The sequence below is a fragment of the Elephas maximus genome, chromosome 7, assembly GCF_024166365.1.
Source record: "Elephas maximus indicus isolate mEleMax1 chromosome 7, mEleMax1 primary haplotype, whole genome shotgun sequence".
Classification (NCBI taxonomy): domain Eukaryota; kingdom Metazoa; phylum Chordata; class Mammalia; order Proboscidea; family Elephantidae; genus Elephas; species Elephas maximus.
In genome coordinates, this window is record NC_064825.1 from 130,877,375 (window position 1) to 130,895,896 (window position 18,522).

The 18,522-nt window shown below is 52.4% G+C and overlaps 1 protein-coding gene across 5 annotated transcripts in view; it reads right to left on the reverse strand.

Annotated features, from left to right (window-relative positions):
* The window catches only part of CHKA (choline kinase alpha), a 76,429-nt gene extending 73,387 nt beyond the window's left edge, over positions 1–3,042 (reverse strand). For all 5 annotated transcript variants that reach the window (XM_049892693.1, XM_049892695.1, XM_049892697.1 and 2 more), the window contains exon 1: positions 2,607–3,042. In XM_049892693.1, coding sequence (XP_049748650.1) covers positions 2,607–2,941 — 335 coding nt within the window. In that variant the 5' untranslated portion in view covers positions 2,942–3,042. The remainder of the gene's footprint in view (positions 1–2,606) is intronic.
* Between the last annotated feature and the right edge of the window lie 15,480 nt (positions 3,043–18,522).

Sequence of the window (18,522 nt, forward strand, 5' to 3'; positions counted from 1 at the left end):
AGGAAGAAATTAATCCTAACTGATGAATTCAAGAAGAGTTAAAGAAAGGAGGTTCTCTCTGAGTTAGGACTTGAGAGAGGAGTCAGAATTTTGAAAGCGACAAGAGGAGAAAGGCTGCCAAGTACAGGGTGGAAGCAAAGAAAGGCCTGGTGACTGCAAACACAAAGCTCACTCAGAACAACACAGAGCCCAGCTAACTAGCTAGATGTTAGTTACTGTGGGCTTGGGGAGAGGCATGGTTTAAAAACAACAGAAAAAGCACCACTCTGCACAGGTCAGCTGGGGCCTGAGTTTAGGCCATGCCAATAAGTTTGGATTTCACAGAAGCCACAGCGAACTTCATAAAGTACCTGCCGACAGGGTGTAGAATGGACTCGCACTAAATGAACACAGATGGAGAACGGCGATCCCCGGACCTCCTGCTACAGTGTCTGCAAGGACGCAGGCCTGCACTCCTGCAGCAGGAGGAGCGGACAGAAGGCCTGCACCAGGTCTTAGTTAGCGCCATGTGTGGAGGGACTTCTGGGGAGGTGAGCCTGGGGCTTCGGCCAGGCTGCTGGTAACAATAAGCCGGGTGGGAAGGACCACGGGGTTAACTCAGGGACAGGCTAGCTGGGCTGAGTCGAGGTGGCCAGGTCTAACAAACTGCTGCAAAGGGACTGGCACCCAGCAAAAGTGTTAGCGATACGGAATAGCTGAAGCCGGAGGGAATGCACTGCCATAGAGGACCGCCAAATTGCAGCCACGGGAGTCCCCTTCCCAGCCTTGAACTGCCTCTTTTGCCTTTTTTTTTTTTTTTTCTTTTTTTTAAAGCCAGGCATCATTTCCCTCCCCCGTTCCCAACTCGCCTCCTTTCTCCACATTAAACTCACTCTACAACTACATTTCTATTCCAGAAAACCGAGCCGCGAGAAATTGTATTCCACGCAACGTTATTTTATAAGCTCCTCCGAGCCAAACAGAAAGCTGTCTTCCAAGACTACTAATTCCTGGAAAAAAAAAAGACAAAATGTTCCCGATGACTTATAATGGTGTGAGCAAAACACACAGGTCCAGCTCACAGGTGACACCCTCAGGAAGAGGACCATGACCATGTATTCAGGCTGGATCGAGGGTGTCCAAAGGTTTTCACAGGCCAGAGGATGGGGCACAGGTGAGGGCCTGTAGCTCAGCCCTGAGCGTTGCCAAACAGCCACTGGCCTTGGGCAAGTCTCGTGGCAAGTCACTCCCCCTCTGGGTTTTTCATCCATTTTACAGACTGAGGATTTCATGGCCTAGGATGATCTCTGTCAACCTTCCGTTGACAATCTTCAAGCCTAGCGACATGGAGATTAAGATCTGGAAAAGGGCGCTTCATTAAAAAATAAGAAGTATCATTAGGCAACTCAAGGATTATCTAAACATCTTAAGTTTTCTTTTCTGTGCTTCCAGCCACCTGCCTTTTGACTCTCACTGTGAGAGGCCTGAGGCAGAATGAGGAAGTGAGGTGCGAATAGTGAATTTTGCTGCATTAGCTGCTCTGGTGAAAAGACTGGGGCACAGAAAAAGAATCGAATGACTAAAACTGGACTGGGGGATTATCTGGGGCATCCAGCCAGCCAGCTTCTAGGTACTCTGCACTCACACCAGTTGCTCAGTGAAAAGGAGAAGAAATAGACTAAAGGTCTAAGGTCTAAAGAGATGGACACACACATGTGAACTGCGGATCTCTCGGGGGAGGAGCACAGAAGTCAAGGGGGGGGGAGTCTTTATATTTCGCTGTTTTGTCCCAATATGTATGCACACATATTTTTTTGTAATTCTAGATTTTAAATTTTTAAGCTAAAAAAGTTAAAACCGAACTCTTTCTACTTGGCCCTTAGTTATTTTTGGAGCCACACGTGCTAACGTTGGTTAGCAGCACATCTGCACGACCCGTATGAACAGTCTCAGCGGGGAATTTAGCAAACGTAACCCTTTCTCCACTAAGGCATGACTCTTTCGGGAAGGAAAAGAAATTACGGCCTCGAGGAACGAGCAGGTCAAGTCAGCAAGTGAGTTTTTAAAAGCCAGCTGCAACACACTGGCTTCACTGAAGGCCCGAAGCAGCAGAGGCAATTTCTAGACACGTTCAGTTGAGCACAAAGTGTGCCTCGTGACTGAACGGTCCCGTGTTCTTAGAAGAGACCCGTTTTCCCACGAAACGGACATCTGACAAAAGCCTGCCTTCTGGAAACTCCTCGGCAGCCGAGGGATTCGACTTCGGTTTCCCAGGGGTTTGGAGAAAGATGGCTTTCGGCCCCTTCAGTCCCCCCACCTCTCCCCCACGCTGCTCCCGGAAGCCCCGGCCGGCCCCGCCCCCAGCCCCCCACCGCCCCCGCAGGCCCCGCCCCCAGCCCCCACCGCCCCGCCGGCCCCGCCCCAGCCCCCACCGCCCCGCCGGCCCCGCCCCCAGCCCCCACCGCCCCGCCTCTCCCGCCGACCCCGGGGGGACCCCGCCCCAGCGCCCCCCGGCCCGGCCCCCCGTCCCCCCCGACCTCGCCCCCCAGCCCCGGTCGACCCCCGCCCCCCGTCTCCCGCCCCGCGCCCCGCCGGGCAGCGTCCCCCGACCCCGGCCCGCCGCCGACCTGATGACACTGATGTGGAACTGGTCCTCGCGGAGGCTCCTCCAGGCGCCGGGCAGGAACTCCTTGCACCACAGATAGGCCTTGCGCCGCGTCCGGGGGTCGGGCTGCTCGTCGGCCGCCGGCGGGGGCGGGGGCAGCGGCAGCGGCGGCGGCGGCGGCGGCGGCAGCGCGAGCGGGGGCTGCCGGCCGCCCAGCTGCTTGGGCTCGCGGTCGCTGGCGGCATCGCGCTGCGGCCCCACGCCGGGCGCCGGGGCCGCGCTGCCTCCGCCGCAGCTCAGCAGCAGCCCGAGCGGCGACGGCTCCGCCTCGCCCCCGTTGCAGAACTTGGTCTTCATGCCGGGCGGGCGGCCGCGCAGCCGCGGGCGGCCGCAGCGCGAGAGAACGAGGCTCAGCGTCCGGCCGGCGCCTCAGGGAGCCGCGGGAGGCCGCGCCCGCCGCTACGGTCCCGCTGACGGGCCGCCGGCTCGGGGTCGCACTGACGGCCGCGGCGGCTGAGGCGCGGACGGCGGTTGGCGGCGCGGAGGTGTCCGGGGCGGCGGCGGCGGCGCTCTCGGCGGAGCTGCTCGCCGGCGCCCGCTCCTATACCGCCGCCGCACGCGGAGCACCGCCGCGCGTCACAGCCCGCCCTCGCGCTCGCCGCTGATTGGCCGGCGCTACGCATCACAACCGCCACCGCCTTCGCCGCGCCGCCTCCCGTTGGCTGCGCTGCCACCACCGCCCCGGGCGCTGCGGCCGCCGGGGGCGGGGCCTGGCGGGGGCGGGGCGTTGCGCGCGGCGCCGGGGTAGCGGGCTCGAGCAAGCGCGGGGCGGGGGCGCGGGGCCGGGGGAGCGTGGCCGCTGAGCCGGGCGAGCGCGGAGGCTCCTGAGCCCCAGAGGGCCCGGCCTGGCCTCGGAGCTGAAATGCCCCTCGGCACCCCACGCCGAGGCCGCGGGGCTGCAGGAAACGGCGTCTGCTGGCGGCGTCTCTGCGAGGCCTTGCGGCCGGCCGCTCCTCCGGGCCCCGGGGCGTTTAGAACGTTCCCAGCGCCGGCTCTGCGCCCTGCGCGCGCGCCACGCCCCGTCCGAGCCAGAGCCGGAGCCCGAGGGAGGACTTATCACCCCGGGCCAGCGCCCGAGGCCAGGGACGGGGAAGAAATGCCTGGTTCAAGGCCGCAGCCGGCTGAGGCCCGCCGGGCTGCACAGCTGCGTCCCCGGGACCCGCCCTCTGCACGCCTCGCGCGGCCTCAGTTTCCCTGTCCGTGGTGCTGAGAGGCTGGCGCGGCTCCCGGGACGTGGGCCAGAAGGCGCGCCACGGGGCTGCGGGCTTTGTGGGCGCTGCCCCCCATCGCAGCAGCGTGACCGTGACTAACGCACCTTTGCCCAGGGAGGGCGGGCAAGGGTCTCCGCAGACCAGCTCCCGTGCTCGCCCTGCCCCAAGTCCGTCACCCCGTTTGGCCTATTTGGAAGTAAGTCGGGGACATGAACATAAACCTACAGATCGTATTTTCTGGGACCTGAGTTAGGGCGAGAGGTTTTCTCCTGGCTGCCAAAGGTTTGGGAAATCCAGTGCCTGGCGCACAGGAAATGGCTTCTCTGTGGGGGGTTGATACAGTCTGCCGGAAGCCAAAGTCTCTTTTTAGGCACCCTTTTGTACTTGGCTGAAGGTGCTCCAAGAAAAGTCGTGACGCTTAACTGAAGGGGGACTTTTGACAAGGCCTAGAAACTGAGCTGGAAGAAGCTGGCAAGGGGTCAGGCATTAAGCAGACAGACCCAGCTAGATCCTGGAAAGGCTGAGAAACCAAGGTCTCAAGTCAGAGCGGCCATTTAGATAAGGAAGCCAAGGACTTTGTCTAAAAATACCAGCCCACGGGAAGGTGGGGCCCTGGTCTACTGCCTGCCCAGGTGACAGGCCCTTTGTTCCACTCTCCCCTGGCACCAGTCTTAATCTCAAAGGAAGGCTGGAAATCTGGCTGGGAGAAAGGGGCACTAGAAGTAAGGGCTGGGCCTCTATAATTTGGAATAACTGTTTCTGGCGTCTAATGGTTTGGGTTATTAAAACCCACGGGCGCCTTTATGGGGTTCCAGCACCCTGTGGGAATATACGAGGTTGGTTCATTAAACATGTTAGAAATCCTCCCTGGGGCCTCAGCCGTGAGAGAACAGTAGTGTGTGGGATATGTAGCTTGGGCCAGTGGGGTTGGGGGGCGGGGGTGGGGTGGAGGACTTGAAACACACAGTGTGTAAGGCTGCTCCAAGCTTAAAAAAAAAAAAAAGCTTAAGAGTCCTGCAATTTTAAGAGGGAAATCAGTGTGATTTCCTCTTAGAGTGTCATCCCCCTCCTCCAGCCTTTTAGGAGCTGAGTACTTGATGGCAGAGGCCCCCTCTCCCATTCTGCTCTCCCATCCCTCAGAAGAGGCTTCTGAGGCATTTGAGGGAACACCCACCCGGTTTACAAGAAGGGGGTGATTTGTTCCAGCCAGACGGTTTGAGTGCTCAGAGGCTGATGTCGTGGCATGCAGGTTGAATTTTGGAATGTGACCTCAAGCTCATCAGTCACATGTCTAGGGTGGAGGAGGGGACCTGCTCTCATCAGAGCCTTCAACACGATGGCTTCTCCCCACCCTTCACACACTCAGAGGCGGCCCTCTTTGGCCACCAGGGAGTCTGCTTGAATGTGGATGTTGGCCAAAGCCACTTCCCTCACCAGGAATGTCACAGACAGGAGGGAGAGGGATTCCTCACAACAACGCTGAAGCTCAGTTCCATTATCTCCATTTAACAGACAGGGAAACTGAGGCTCAGAGTGGTTAAATATCTCACCTGAGACCACACAGCTAGTAAATGGCAGCATCTGGGGTGGAGCCCAGGCAGCTTGGCTACAGGGCTTGCCCCAGGCCCACCTCATCCCTCCTCATGACCCTGCAGCCTCCACCTTCTGGGTCCCTCTCTCAGGGCTCCCGATTCACACCCCCCCAAGAATGCGAATCTGATTGGTCCAGCTCATCTCTGCGTGCCCTGTCATGAGCCAGTGGTCAGCCATGAATTGGTTGCCCTTGAGTCAGGTGCCCAGACCTGGCCCAATCAGCTGTGGCCAGGTTGCTGATATCAGACTTGCTCCTTGAGCAGCAGGGGCTGGGCCATGGTAGGTGCCTTTGCAGATGGGGCAATGGTGGAAATTCTGAAGTGAGGTGCAGCTCCTGCGATATACAGGTACATGATATGTGTGAGTATATAACACACATGGATGTAAGCCACACTGATATATTTAACACACATGTCACTTAAGTGACCACAGCCATGGACTTTTAACCCATGGTCCAACTCAGAAGGGGATCTCCAAGGCCTACCAGTAGCCCAGTGTCCCCTTGTTGCTTGCAGAGCAGACCTTCAGCTGATCACTCAGGCCCCCTTTGCTGCCACAATCTGACCTGGGCCACAGACTCCACCAGGAGCGCCACACACAAGCCCCACTTTGGAGAAGGCCACACGTGAATCAAGTCTTCTATTCATGCCACAGCATACTGCGGACACAGGTCCTCACTTCTGCAGAGACACACACGGCAAAGGGCGAACAGCCTGGTGGCCTGGGTTTGCATCCTGCTCTGCTGCATATTTGCTGTGTGCTTTCAGGCGAATCACTTACTTTCCCTGACCTTCTTTTATCTGTAAAATGGAGATAACAGCTTATTTCATGGGGGAGAGTTCTCTGTTAAGAATCACCAAAAGACCGATCCCCAAGATGTGGTGATTAATCTAGTCCCCCTTTTCCCACTTCTCCATTGTCTCTGACACCAGCTGCCCCATGACAGCACTCTTAATGTGCTGGGTTTGATAGTTGGCTGTAACTGTCTCACACAGCTCACAGACTATACTTAACAAGTAAGCGGGTGTATTAAAATGATACAACTCAGGAATAAAAGGATACAATTTAGGAGTAAAAGGATATCAGCATCAGGAAGAGTACACAGGCAAGGTCTGGGAGGGTCCCCAGAGCCAAGCTTCCGCTTTCCCAAAGCGAGTATTCTCTCTCTCCGCCATCCGGAACAGCTCTTGGAGCCAAAAACCTCTCTGAGCCCTCTCGGTCCAGGGCCCTTATCAGCTGGCCCATGCACTCGTCCCTGGTTACCAGGTAGGCTTCCCAGCTAGACCAGCACCTAAAAGATCCTCAGGTGTAATCACCACGCCTCGACTACTTAGGAATCTTCTAAGCTTATTTTTCCATAAACCAAGAGCAAAGGCCAAATAAGGGAATTCGTTGGACCACAGGACGGTGGTAAGGATTGGTGAGATAAAGCATGAAAAGTGTTGCACCCAGCCCCTAGCACAGGAAGTATCAGCTCTGTGTGTGTGCGCAGGTGTGTGTGTGGGTGGTTATATTTGTATAGGAGCCCTGGCGGCGCAGTAGTTAACAGTTACAGCTGCTAACCAAAAAAGATGACAGCTTGAATCCACCTTGGAAACCCCAAAGGGGCAGTTCTAATCTGTCCTGTAGGGTCACTATGAGTCGGAATCGACAACAACAGGGGTATTTGTATCCCTTCTGTGTAAGAGATGCGGAGATCAAGTCCTGTTGAGGCCGAGGCCCCTTGGCCACATGAGGGGCAAGACAGGTCTGGTTGGTTCCCCGGACTCCTGGCTTCTCTGGCCCTCTGCACCTCCCTTGATGACAGCCCCTTTGTGTGCAGAGCTGTGGTGCAAAACTTCGCCACAGCCAAAGTCAAATCCTACACTTGGCTGTCATCGGCCTGTCCTTGGTTTAGGCATCAAGGGCCACCTTTGGTGCTGGGGTGGCCAACTCTCCCCAAGCCACCTCGATGGAGACTGGGGGAGCTTGACATATTGCAGGCACTAAAATAATAGGCTTTTAGTTTGGCAATTCCTCAGAAGTTAACCGTAGAATTACCATATGACCCAGCAATTCGACCCATAGGTATGCTCAAGAGAAATGAAAGCAGGGACTCAGATACTTGTACATCCGTGTACAGCCAAAGGATGGAGACAGCCCAAGAGACCATCAGCAGAGAGGATAAACAAAATGGTCTGTCCGTTCAATGGAATGTTATTCAGCCATAAAGAGACTGGACGTTTCCTTCTGTTGTACATAGCCTCACTATGAGTCAGAATCAACTCAATGGCACCTAACAACAACAACATAAAGGGAAATGAAGTTCTGATGCCCGCTGTGACATCAGTGAACCTTGAAAATTGAGTGAAATAGGCCAGACGCGAAAGGACAAATATGGTATCATCCCACTTACACAAGATATGCAGAATAGGAGAATTCAAGGCGTCTTAGTCACCTAGTGCTGCTATAACAGAAGGCCCACAAGTGGGTGGTGTCTTAGTCACCTAGTGCTGCTGTAACAGAAGTACCTCGAGTGGATGGTGTCTCAGTCACCTAGTGCTGCTATAACAGAAATACCACAGTGGATGGTGTCTCAGTCACCTAGTGCTGCTGTAACAGAAATACCACAGTGGATGGTGTCTCAGTCACCTAGTGCTGCTGTAACAGAAATACCACAGTGGATGGTGTCTCAGTCACCTAGTGCTGCTGTAACAGAAATACCACAAGTGGACGGTGTCTCAGTCACCTAGTGCTGCTGTAACAGAAGTACCACAGTGGATGGTGTCTCAGTCACCTAGTGCTGCTGTAACAGCAATACCACAGTGGATGGTGTCTCAGTCACCTAGTGCTGCTGTAACAGAAATACCACAGTGGATGGTGTCTCAGTCACCTAGTGCTGCTGTAACAGAAATACCACAAGTGGACGGTGTCTCAGTCACCTAGTGCTGCTGTAACAGAAGTACCACAGTGGATGGTGTCTCAGTCACCTAGTGCTGCTGTAACAGCAATACCACAGTGGATGGTGTCTCAGTCACCTAGTGCTGCTATAACAGAAATACCACAAGTGGACGGTGTCTCAGTCACCTAGTGCTGCTGTAACAGAAATACCACAGTGGATGGTGTCTCAGTCACCTAGTGCTGCTGTAACAGAAATACCACAGTGGATGGTGTCTTAGTCACCTAGTGCTGCTGTAACAGAAATACCACAGTGGACGGTGTCTCAGTCATCTAGTGCTGCTATAACAGAAATACCACAAGTGGACGGTGTCTCAGTGACCTAGTGCTGCTGTAACAGAAATACCACAAGTGGATGGTGTCTCAGTCACCTAGTGCTGCTGTAACAGAAGTACCACAGTGGATGGTGTCTCAGTCACCTAGTGCTGCTGTAACAGAAATACCACAAGTGGATGGTGTCTCAGTCACCTAGTGCAGCTATAACAGAAATACCACAGTGGATGGTGTCTCAGTCACCTAGTGCTGCTATAACAGAAATACCACAGTGGATGGTGTCTCAGTCACCTAGTGCAGCTATAACAGAAGTACCACAGTGGATGGTGTCTTAGTCACCTAGTGCTGCTATAACAGAAATACCACAGTGGATGGTGTCTCAGTCACCTAGTGCAGCTATAACAGAAGTACCACAGTGGACGGTGTCTCAGTCACCTAGTGCTGCAGTAACAGAAGTACCACAAGTGGACGGCGTCTCAGTCACCTAGTGCTGCTATAACAGAAATACCACAAGTGGACGGTGTCTCAGTGACCTAGTGCTGCTGTAACAGAAGTACCACAGTGGATGGTGTCTTAGTCACCTAGTGCTGCTGTAACAGAAGTACCACAGTGGATGGTGTCTTAGTCACCTAGTGCTGCTGTAACAGAAATACCACAAGTGGATGGTGTCTTAGTCACCTAGTGCTGCTGTAACAGAAATACCACAAGTGGATGGCTTTAACAAACAGACATTTATTCTCTCACAGCCTAGGAGGCTGTTGTTAGGTGCCATTGAGGCGGTTCTGATTTATAGCAACCCTGTGCACAACAGAGTGAAACACTGCCCGGTCCTTCGCCATCCTCACAGTTGTTGCTATGATTGAGCCCACTGTTGCAGCCATTGTGTCAGTCCATCCGGTTGAGGGTCTTCCTCTTTTTCCTTGACCCTCTACTTTACCAAGCATGATGTCCTTCTCCAGGGACTGATCCAGCCTGATAACATATCCAAAGAAGGTGAGACGTAGTCTCACCATCCTTGCTTCTAAGCAGCATTCTGGGTATACTTCTTCCAAGACAGAATTGTTCGTGCTTTTGGCCCACCCACCCCAGTGCCGTCGAGTCGTTTCCAACTCATAGCGACCCTATAGGACGGAGTAGAACTGCCCCATAGGGTTTCCCGTAGCACTTAACCACTACGCTGCCAGGGTTTCCTTAATGTTCTTTGCCAACACCACAATTCAGAGGTGTCAATTATTCTTCGGTCTTCCTTATTCTTTGTCCAGCTTTCCCATGCATATGAGGCGATTGAAAACACCATGGCTTGGGTCAGGCACACCTTAGTCCTCCAGGTGACGTCTTTGCTTTTTAACACTTTAAAGCGGTCTTTTGCAGCTGATTTGCCCAATGCAATGCGGCATTTGGTTTCTTGACTGCTGCTTCCATGGCTGTTGATTATGGCTCCAAGTAAAATGACATTCCTTGACAACCTCAGTCTTTTCTCCGTTTATCATGATGTTGCTCGTTGGTCCAGTTGTGAGGATTTTTGTTTTCTTTACGTTGAGGTGTAATCCATACTGAAGGCTGTGGTCTTTGATCTTCATCAATAAGTGCTTCAAGTCCTCTTCACCTTCTAGCATTGTGTCATCTGCATAACGCAGGTTGTTAATGAGTCTTCCTCCAATCCTGATGCCATGTTTTTCATATAGTCCAGCTTCTCAGATTATCCGCTCAGCATACACATTGAATAGGTATGGTGAAAGGATACAACCATGATGCACAACTTTCCTGACTTTAAACCATGCAGTATCCCCTTGTTCTGTTTGAACGACTGCCTCTTGATCTATGTACAGATTCCATGTGAGAACAACTAAGTGTACTGACATCCCCATTCTCCGCAGTGTTATCCATAATTTGTTATGGTCCACACGGTCAAATGCCTTAGCATAGTCAATAAAACACAGGTAAACATCCTTCTGGTATTCTCTGCTTTCAGCCAGGATCCATCTGACATCAGCAGCGATACCCCTGGTTCCACGTCCTCTTCTGAAACCGGCCTGAATTTCTGGCAGTTCCCTGTCAGTATACTACTGCAGTCACTTTTGAATGATCTTCAGCCAAATTTTGCTTGCATGTGATACTAATGATATTGTTCGATAATTTCTGCATTTGGTTGAATCAACTTTCTTGGGAATAGGCATAAATACAGATCTCTTCCAGTCAGTTGGCCAAGTAGTTGCCTTCCATTTTCTTGGCATAGATGAGTGAGCACTTCCAGCACTGCATCCATTTGTTGAAACGTCTCAATTGGTATTCCGTCAATTCCCAGAGCCTTGTTTTTCGCCAGTGCCTTCAGTGCAGCTTGGACTTCTTCCTTCAGTGCCATCAGTTCCTGATCATATGTTACGTCCTGAAATGGTTGAACGTTGACCAATTCTTTTTGGTATAGCGACTCTGTGTATTCCTTCCATCCTCTTTTGATGCTGCCTGAGTCGTTTAATATTTTCCCCATGGAATCTTTCAGTATTTCAACTCGAGGCTTGAATTTTTTTCATCAGTTCTTTCAGCTTGAGAGATGCTGAGCGTGTTTGTCCCTTTTGGTTTTCTATCTCCCGGTCTTTGCTCATGTCATAATAATACTTTACTTTGTCTTCTGGAGCCGCCCTTTGAAATCTTCTGTTCAGCTCTTTTACATCATCATTTATTCCTTTTGCTTTAGCTGCTCAATGTGCAAGAGCAAGTTTCAGAATCTATTCTGACATCCATTTTGGTCTTTTCTTTCTCTCCTGTCTTTTTAATGACCTCTTGCTTTCTTTGGGAAACCCTGGTGGCGTAGTGGTTAAGTGCTACAGCTGTTAACTGAGAGGTTTGCAGTTCAAATCCACCAGACGCTCCTTGGAAACTCTACAGGGCAGTTCTACTCTGTCCTATAGGGTCGCTATGAGTAGGAATTGACTAGACGGCAGCGAGTTTTTTGGTTTGGTTGGTTTCTTCGTGAACGATGTCCTTGATGTCATTCCACAACTTGACCGGTCTTCAGTCATTAGTGTTCAACGTGTCAGATCTATTCTTGAGAGGGTCTTTAAATTCAGACGGGATATACTCAAGGTCGTACTTTGGCTATTGTGGACTTGTCCTAATTTTCTTCAGTTTCAGCTTGAACTTGCATGTGAGCGATTGATGGTTGGATGCGTAGTCAGCCTCTGGCCTTGTTGTGACTGATGATATTGAGCTTTTCCATCATCTCTTTCCATTACTGTAGTCGATTTGATTCCTGTGTATTCCATCTGGTGAAGTCCATGTGCCTAGTCACCATTTATGTTGGTGAAAAAGGTATTTGCAATGAAGAAGTCGCTGGTCTTGCAAAATTCAATCATGCAATCGCTGGCACCTTTTTTTAATCACCAAGGCCATATTTTCCAACTACCAATCCTTCTTTTTTGTTTGCAACTTTCACATTCCAATCACCAGTAATTATCACTGCATCCTGATTGCATGTTTGATCGATTTCAGGCTGCAGAAGTTGGTAAAAATCTTCAATTTTTTCATCTTTGGCCTTAGTGGTTGGTGTGTAAATTTGAATAATAGTCATCTAACTGGTCTTCTTTTTAGGCGTATGGATGTTATCCTGTCACTGACAGCATTGTACTTCAGGATAGATCTTGAAAAGTTCTTTTTGATGATGAATGCAACATCATTTCTCTTCAAGTTGTCATTCCTGGCATAGTAGACCATATGATTGTCTGATTCAAAATGGCCGATACCAGTCCATTTCAGCTCACTAATGCCTAGAATATCGACGTTCATGCGTTCCGTTTCCAATTTTCCTAGATTCATACTTCGTACATTCCAGGTTCCGATTATTAATGGATGTTTGCAGCTGTTTCTTCTCATTTTGAGTCGTGCCACATCAGCAAATTAAGGTCCCGAAAGCTTGACTCCATGCATGTCATTAAGGTCGACTCTACTTTGAGGAGGCAGCTCTTCCCCAGTCGTCTTTTGAGTGCCTTCCAACCTGGGGGGCTCGTCTTCCAGCACTATGTCAGACAGTGTTCGGCCACGATTCATAAGGTTTTCACTGGCTAATGCTTTTCAGAAGTAGGCTGCCAGGTCCTTCTTCCTAGTCTGTCTTAGTCTGAAAGCTCAGCTGAAACCTGTCCACCATGGGTGACCCTGCTGGTATTTGAATACCAGTGGCGTAGATTCCAGCATCACAGCAACACCGAAGCTCCCACAGTATGACAAACTGACAGACACATGGGTGTCTAGGACGCTAGAAGTCCGAATTCAGGGCACCAGGTCCAGGGGAAAGCTTTCCGTTTCTGTCGGTTCTGGGGGAAGGCCGTTGTCATCAATCTTCCTGTCGTCTAGGAAATTCTCAGAGCAGGGACCCCAGGTGGAAAAGATGTGCTCTACCCCGGTGCTTCTTTCTTGGTGGAATGAGGTCCCTTTCCTCTCTGCTCGGTTCTCTCTTTTATATCTCAAAAGAGATTGACTGAAAAGACAACCTAATCCCCTAGAATGAGTCATGCCTCATTAACATAACTGCCTCTAATCCTGCCTCATCAACATCAGGGAGGTTAGGATTTACAACACATAGAATAATCACATCAGATCACAAAATAGTGGATAACCACACTGTACTGGGAATCATGGGCCAGCCAAGTTGCCACACGTTTTTGGGGGGACACAATTCAATCCCTAACACATAGAGACAGAAAGTAGATTGGTGGTTAGCAGGGGCTGAGCAGAGGAAAAAATGGGGAGTTGTTGCTCAATGGGTGCAGAGTTTCTGTTTGAGGTGATGAAAAAGTTCTGGAAATAAATAGTGGTGATGGTAACAAAATAATAATAATAGGTTTTGAACGAATGAAGACACAATTCTGTCCGTAGATGTGGAGGGAACCCCCTGAGTTGGCATTTGAGCAGGGCTTTGGAAGACTAAGAAGGCAAAACCAGCCAGTTGAGAGTCACAGGCTATGTATTCTGGCTTGAGCATAGTACAACATTGCAGAATCATCTGTGAGGATGTAATGAAGGCAGGACCAGCACACAGTAGGTGCTCAGGGAAAGTGTCTGAAAGAACAGACTCAGAGCTATAAATATGCTCATGACCCCGTTTCGGAGATTTTCTCCCAAGAAGACACGTCATCGGAAGCAAGAAGTCCCATGCATAAACTGCCCTTGGCCACATGGTCTATAATTGGGGAAAGCTGGAAATAACCTAAATATTTGTTGGGGTGGGGCTGGGCTAATGAAGGATGCGGGGCCACGTGTTAGTGTATCAGACAGGAATTACACATGGCCAGGTTGGAGTTGGTAAGCGCGTGGGAAGTGCTCGTTTTCCACATATTTCTAGGGCTCCTTCAGTGTGCCAGGCACAGTGCTGGACAGCACTGGGTATCGGGAATACAGATCAGCCTGCTTCTGCTCCAGTCTCGAATAGCAACATCACCTTCCCCGCCACCATCCTTCCCCTCATTAGAGTTTGTCACCAGACTCTAACCTCCCCAGGAGCAGGGACCTTGTCTGTCTTGTTCTCTACCCTATCCATGGCGCCTCAGGGGGCCTAATGCTCGCAGACCGTTATGGATTGAATTGTGTACCCCCAAAATATGAGCCGGGATCCTAACCCATATACCTGTGGATGTGATCCCATTTGGGAATAGGATTTTCTTCATTATGCTAATGAGGCCATATTGGTGTGGTGTAGAGTGTGTCCTAAATCTAAGCACCTAGGAGTTATAAGGAGCAGCACAGACTCAGGAAAGGAAACACAAATGAGAGGAAGATAAAGGCCACATGAAGATCGCCAAGGAGCTGAGGAATGCCAGGGCTACAGAAGCTGAGACAAGGACCTTCGCCCAGAGCTGACAGGGAGAGCCTTCCCCTGGAGCTGGTGCCCTGAATTCAGACTTGCAGCCTCCTGAACTGTGAGAAAACATTTCTGTTCTTTAAAGCCACCACTCGTGGTATTTCTGTTACAACAGTGCGAGATAAGCAAGACACAAACACGTAGAAATGTTGGCTGAATGCATGAATGATGTCCTGGCCCCAGAACTAGCTAACCCTACGACTTTGGGGCTGAACCTCAGTTCCCTCAGCTGTAAAATGGGGATTCTCATATCCATTGCACAGCGTGGTTGGGAGGGCCAAATGAGAGGGTGTGTGCAGAGCACAGGGCACGCAGGAAGCACCCCGTATTGTGGTCATGTGCAGTGCATTGTGGGGTGTAACTTCTCGGCGGGCAGCTGGCTTTCAGCAATGAACAATGGAGGAACTGTCAGCCTCAGAAGACAGTGGAGTGTAAGAAAACCTTGTACATTCTGATCACCAAAATGTCCATCTCTGTGCATGAGTGGGCAAGGCTCTTAGAGAAGTTTGCAGGAATTGCCATGGTAGGCACTGGAACTGGGCAAAAGTCGTTCCAGTTAGAAAATCTTTTCTTCTGGGACAAAAGCAATAAAATTTTCCTCCAGAATTCTGTGATTGATGCTGAATTCTGAGAGCAGACGCAGAGCGCGTGGGTGCTGGGTTTCAGGAGCATGAAGGGAGATTGGGAAGGCCCTATCCAGTCCTGCACAATCCCTCTGGCTGGTCTCCCCAGGGCACAGAAGGGTTGGTCTGCGGGCCCCAGCCCTTCCAGCACCTCCAGCTGCAAGGCCTGTTCCGAGAAAGAGAAGGGGCTCTGTGAGCTGCCCTTCTCCCCACCGCCAATGGAGGAACCACTTGTTAGTACTGGATGGAGCAGGGCCCCTGCAGGGAGAGCCCCTTACATGCATCCCCATCCTGAAAGCTTCACAGCCACCCTTGAGCTGAGTGCAGTTAGCATCCTCATCTCAGGTGAAAAGGCTGAGCTTCACCAGGAGGCGAAGCCATTCATCCAAGATCCGCAGCTTCTAAGGCAGGAGACCCCGACCCAGGTCTCCTGCCTCCGAATCCAGGGAAGCCTCATCCTTTCATAGCAAAAGCACCTTTGGCCCAGTTTGTTAAAGCCACCCACTTGTGTTACTTCTGTTATAGCAGCACTAGATAACTAAGACACCCAGGGAGCCCTAAACCCTTGGCACAGTGGGGTTCCCTAAGGGGGACAAAGAAGCAGATCCCAGCTGGGCCACGCCCACTCCGTTTCCCAGCCTACACAGGACTAGCTGTCCCCACCCCAGTTCTGAGCCTAAAATATTGATGGGAGGAGGAGAGGCCAGCGGGCTGAAATCTGACATGCCCAAGATTGGGTTACAGCCCTGCCAGCAGAGTGATGTGGAGCTGGGCCCCATCACCGAGGGCCTGGGTTCGACCGCAGCCCAGGAAGCTCTGTCAGCGAGACTGGGCCAGCCTGGAAGCTTCCTGGAGGTCTCTGTGGTCTGACTGACGTCGATCCACGCCTTCAACCATACGCCCAGCTTCAGTGCCCACAGCCTGGACCTGGGCGCAGAGGGCGGGATGGAAGCAGGTGACCTGAACGCCTGGTAGATGGGGCAGGCCCTCCTCGTTCTCCTTTGCAGGGATGCTGAGTATAGAATTATGTAAAAGCTAGCCTTGGAGTCCATCACACCTAGCCAAGCCCCTATATGCTGTGTGACTTTGGACAAGTCATATACCTCTCTAAGTTATAATTTCCTCATCCCCACCCCACAAGGTCAAGTCCCTGGGCGGTGCAACTGGTTAACTCATTCGGCTGCTAGCGAAAAGTTTGGAGCTTCAAGTCTACCCAGAGGTGCCTCTGAAGAAAATCCTGGCAATCCGCTTCTGAAAAATCAGCCACTGGAAACCCTACGGTGCACAGCTCTACTCTGACACACCTGGGGCTGTCACGGGTCAGGTCGGCTAGACGGAGACTGGCTGCTGGTCACCCCACCGTGCTGGGACACCAGCAAGCCAAGGGCTGGGCAGAGTCAGGGCCCCACAAAGGGCATCTGTGCCCTTCTGCTTATCGTTAGCTGGGTTCCCAGAGACTGGCAGCCGGCACCCACTGCAGCATCTCATCCCAAGTGCCAGTGGAAAAGCAAAGCCTGCAGGAGCTCTGGGAACGTGGGGCCTCCCAGAGGTCTAGCAGGGACTGGAACCTTTTCTATTCTTGAGAGTCCTGGTGCTTTCAAGAATGAAGACATGCCTCATGTGATTACTAAAACTTGGGCATGTTTGAAACAAACTGAACAAATCAATGCCTTTAACACACATGCGAAAGTCTCAGATAACCTGGCTATTCGTAAGCGAATAGCGGAATTTAAAAATAATAATAATTTGTAGAGCACCATAAAGTGGTGTGGTGTGAAGAACATCTTTCAAGCCCGACCAGCCATCTCTGTGACAATCTGGCTATCCTTATTTAGAGATGACACCAAAAGGTAAACCTGAGGCCCTAAAGGTAAACCTGAGGCCCTTAGGGCATGTGAGACTCGGTCCATGGACCCTCCTGGGGCTCCGATGGCAGTCCCTGGTCGATGACATCCATTTACTGGAGGTGATCCTTGGGGCCCCCCATTCCTGTGTCCCTGTAACCTGCTGTTAAGACAAATCATCCCAAACTCACTTTCTGAGTTTGGCAGACAGCTGACCTGTAGTTTGTACCTTAGGCATGCATTACTCTTGTGGCACAAACAATAAATGCAATTTTTAAAAAAGATGCCAGTTATGATGGAAGTCTTGCTGTGGGGGTAGGACTTCTGGCTGGGAGTCTGGAGACCTGGCCTCCGGCTCTGCACCCCATTGCCCCCTCTCCTGTCATCTCTGGGCCCTAATGGTTGAATTTGTTCCAGGTGGCCCTCGGAAGGACCTCCCGTCTGCAGAGGGTAGCCAGCAGGTCCCTTATGCAGATACGTAGGCTGAGTCCAGAGGGCCCTGGTGGTGCAGTGGTTAAGCGCTCAGCTGCTAACCGAAAGGTCGGAGGTTTGAACCCACCAGCTGCTCTGAGCTGAAAAGAAGTGGTGACCTGCTCCTACAAAGATTTCAGCCTAGAAAGCCTGTAGGGCAGTTCTACTCTGTCACACAGGGTGGCCGTGGGTCAGAATGGGGAGTGGGGATGGCCCAGCACCCACTGGCCATGGCACCCCGGGTAACCTTTCATACTGTTGTTCCTGGGGTCGCTATGAGTCGGAATCCACGGCACCCAACAACAACAACATGAGTTGGAATCGACTCAAGGGGGCACAACAACAACAAGCTGAGTCCCAGGGGGACAGACAGGAGTCAGTGGCTCTGTTTACCCAGGGTGCCATGGCCAGGGGGCGCTGAGCCATCCCCACTGCCCATTCTCTCAGGCCAGGGTCTGGCCCATAGTGTCTCCAGGCCCAAGGGCACCAGCCATCCCGCGGCCTGGGTGGACCCCCAGCCCTGTCCCTCTTGGTGACTGACAGGGAAGCCGGGAGAGTTGGCAGCCTTCCTGGCCTGAAGAAACCACCCAGGGGTAGGTGGGCCCCCACTGGCGACCCTCTTTGTGACCTTGGCCAATTGGAGTTTCTTAGAGAGCCATCTCAGAGGGCAGAGCCCAGGTGGCTGTGGAAGGGGTGATCGAGCGGCGGCGGGGAGTGAGGGAGAGGAGGGGGAGGAAGAGGAGGACGACCTTGGAAGATCCGACCCACCTCCCCAGCCCAATCAGAATTTCAAGGCCAGTGGCTGCCCAGGGGGCAAGGAATCCGGCCCGACAGGATTCCAGCGGCCGCCGGAGGGGGAGGGGACGCTGGGCCGCCCAGGCGGTGGGGAACCAGGTGTACCTGGCTCAGGAGGGGCGGGGCCTGCGCGGGAGGTGGGGGGGGCACATGATGGGGGCGGGGCCTGCGCGGGAGGGGGGCCTCACGTCGTCGGAGGAGCGGGGCTGTTCAGGGGGAGGAGCCTACGTGGCAAAGGGGGTCCCCAGGCCCCAGAAGTCCCTCCGCAACAGGGCCTCTT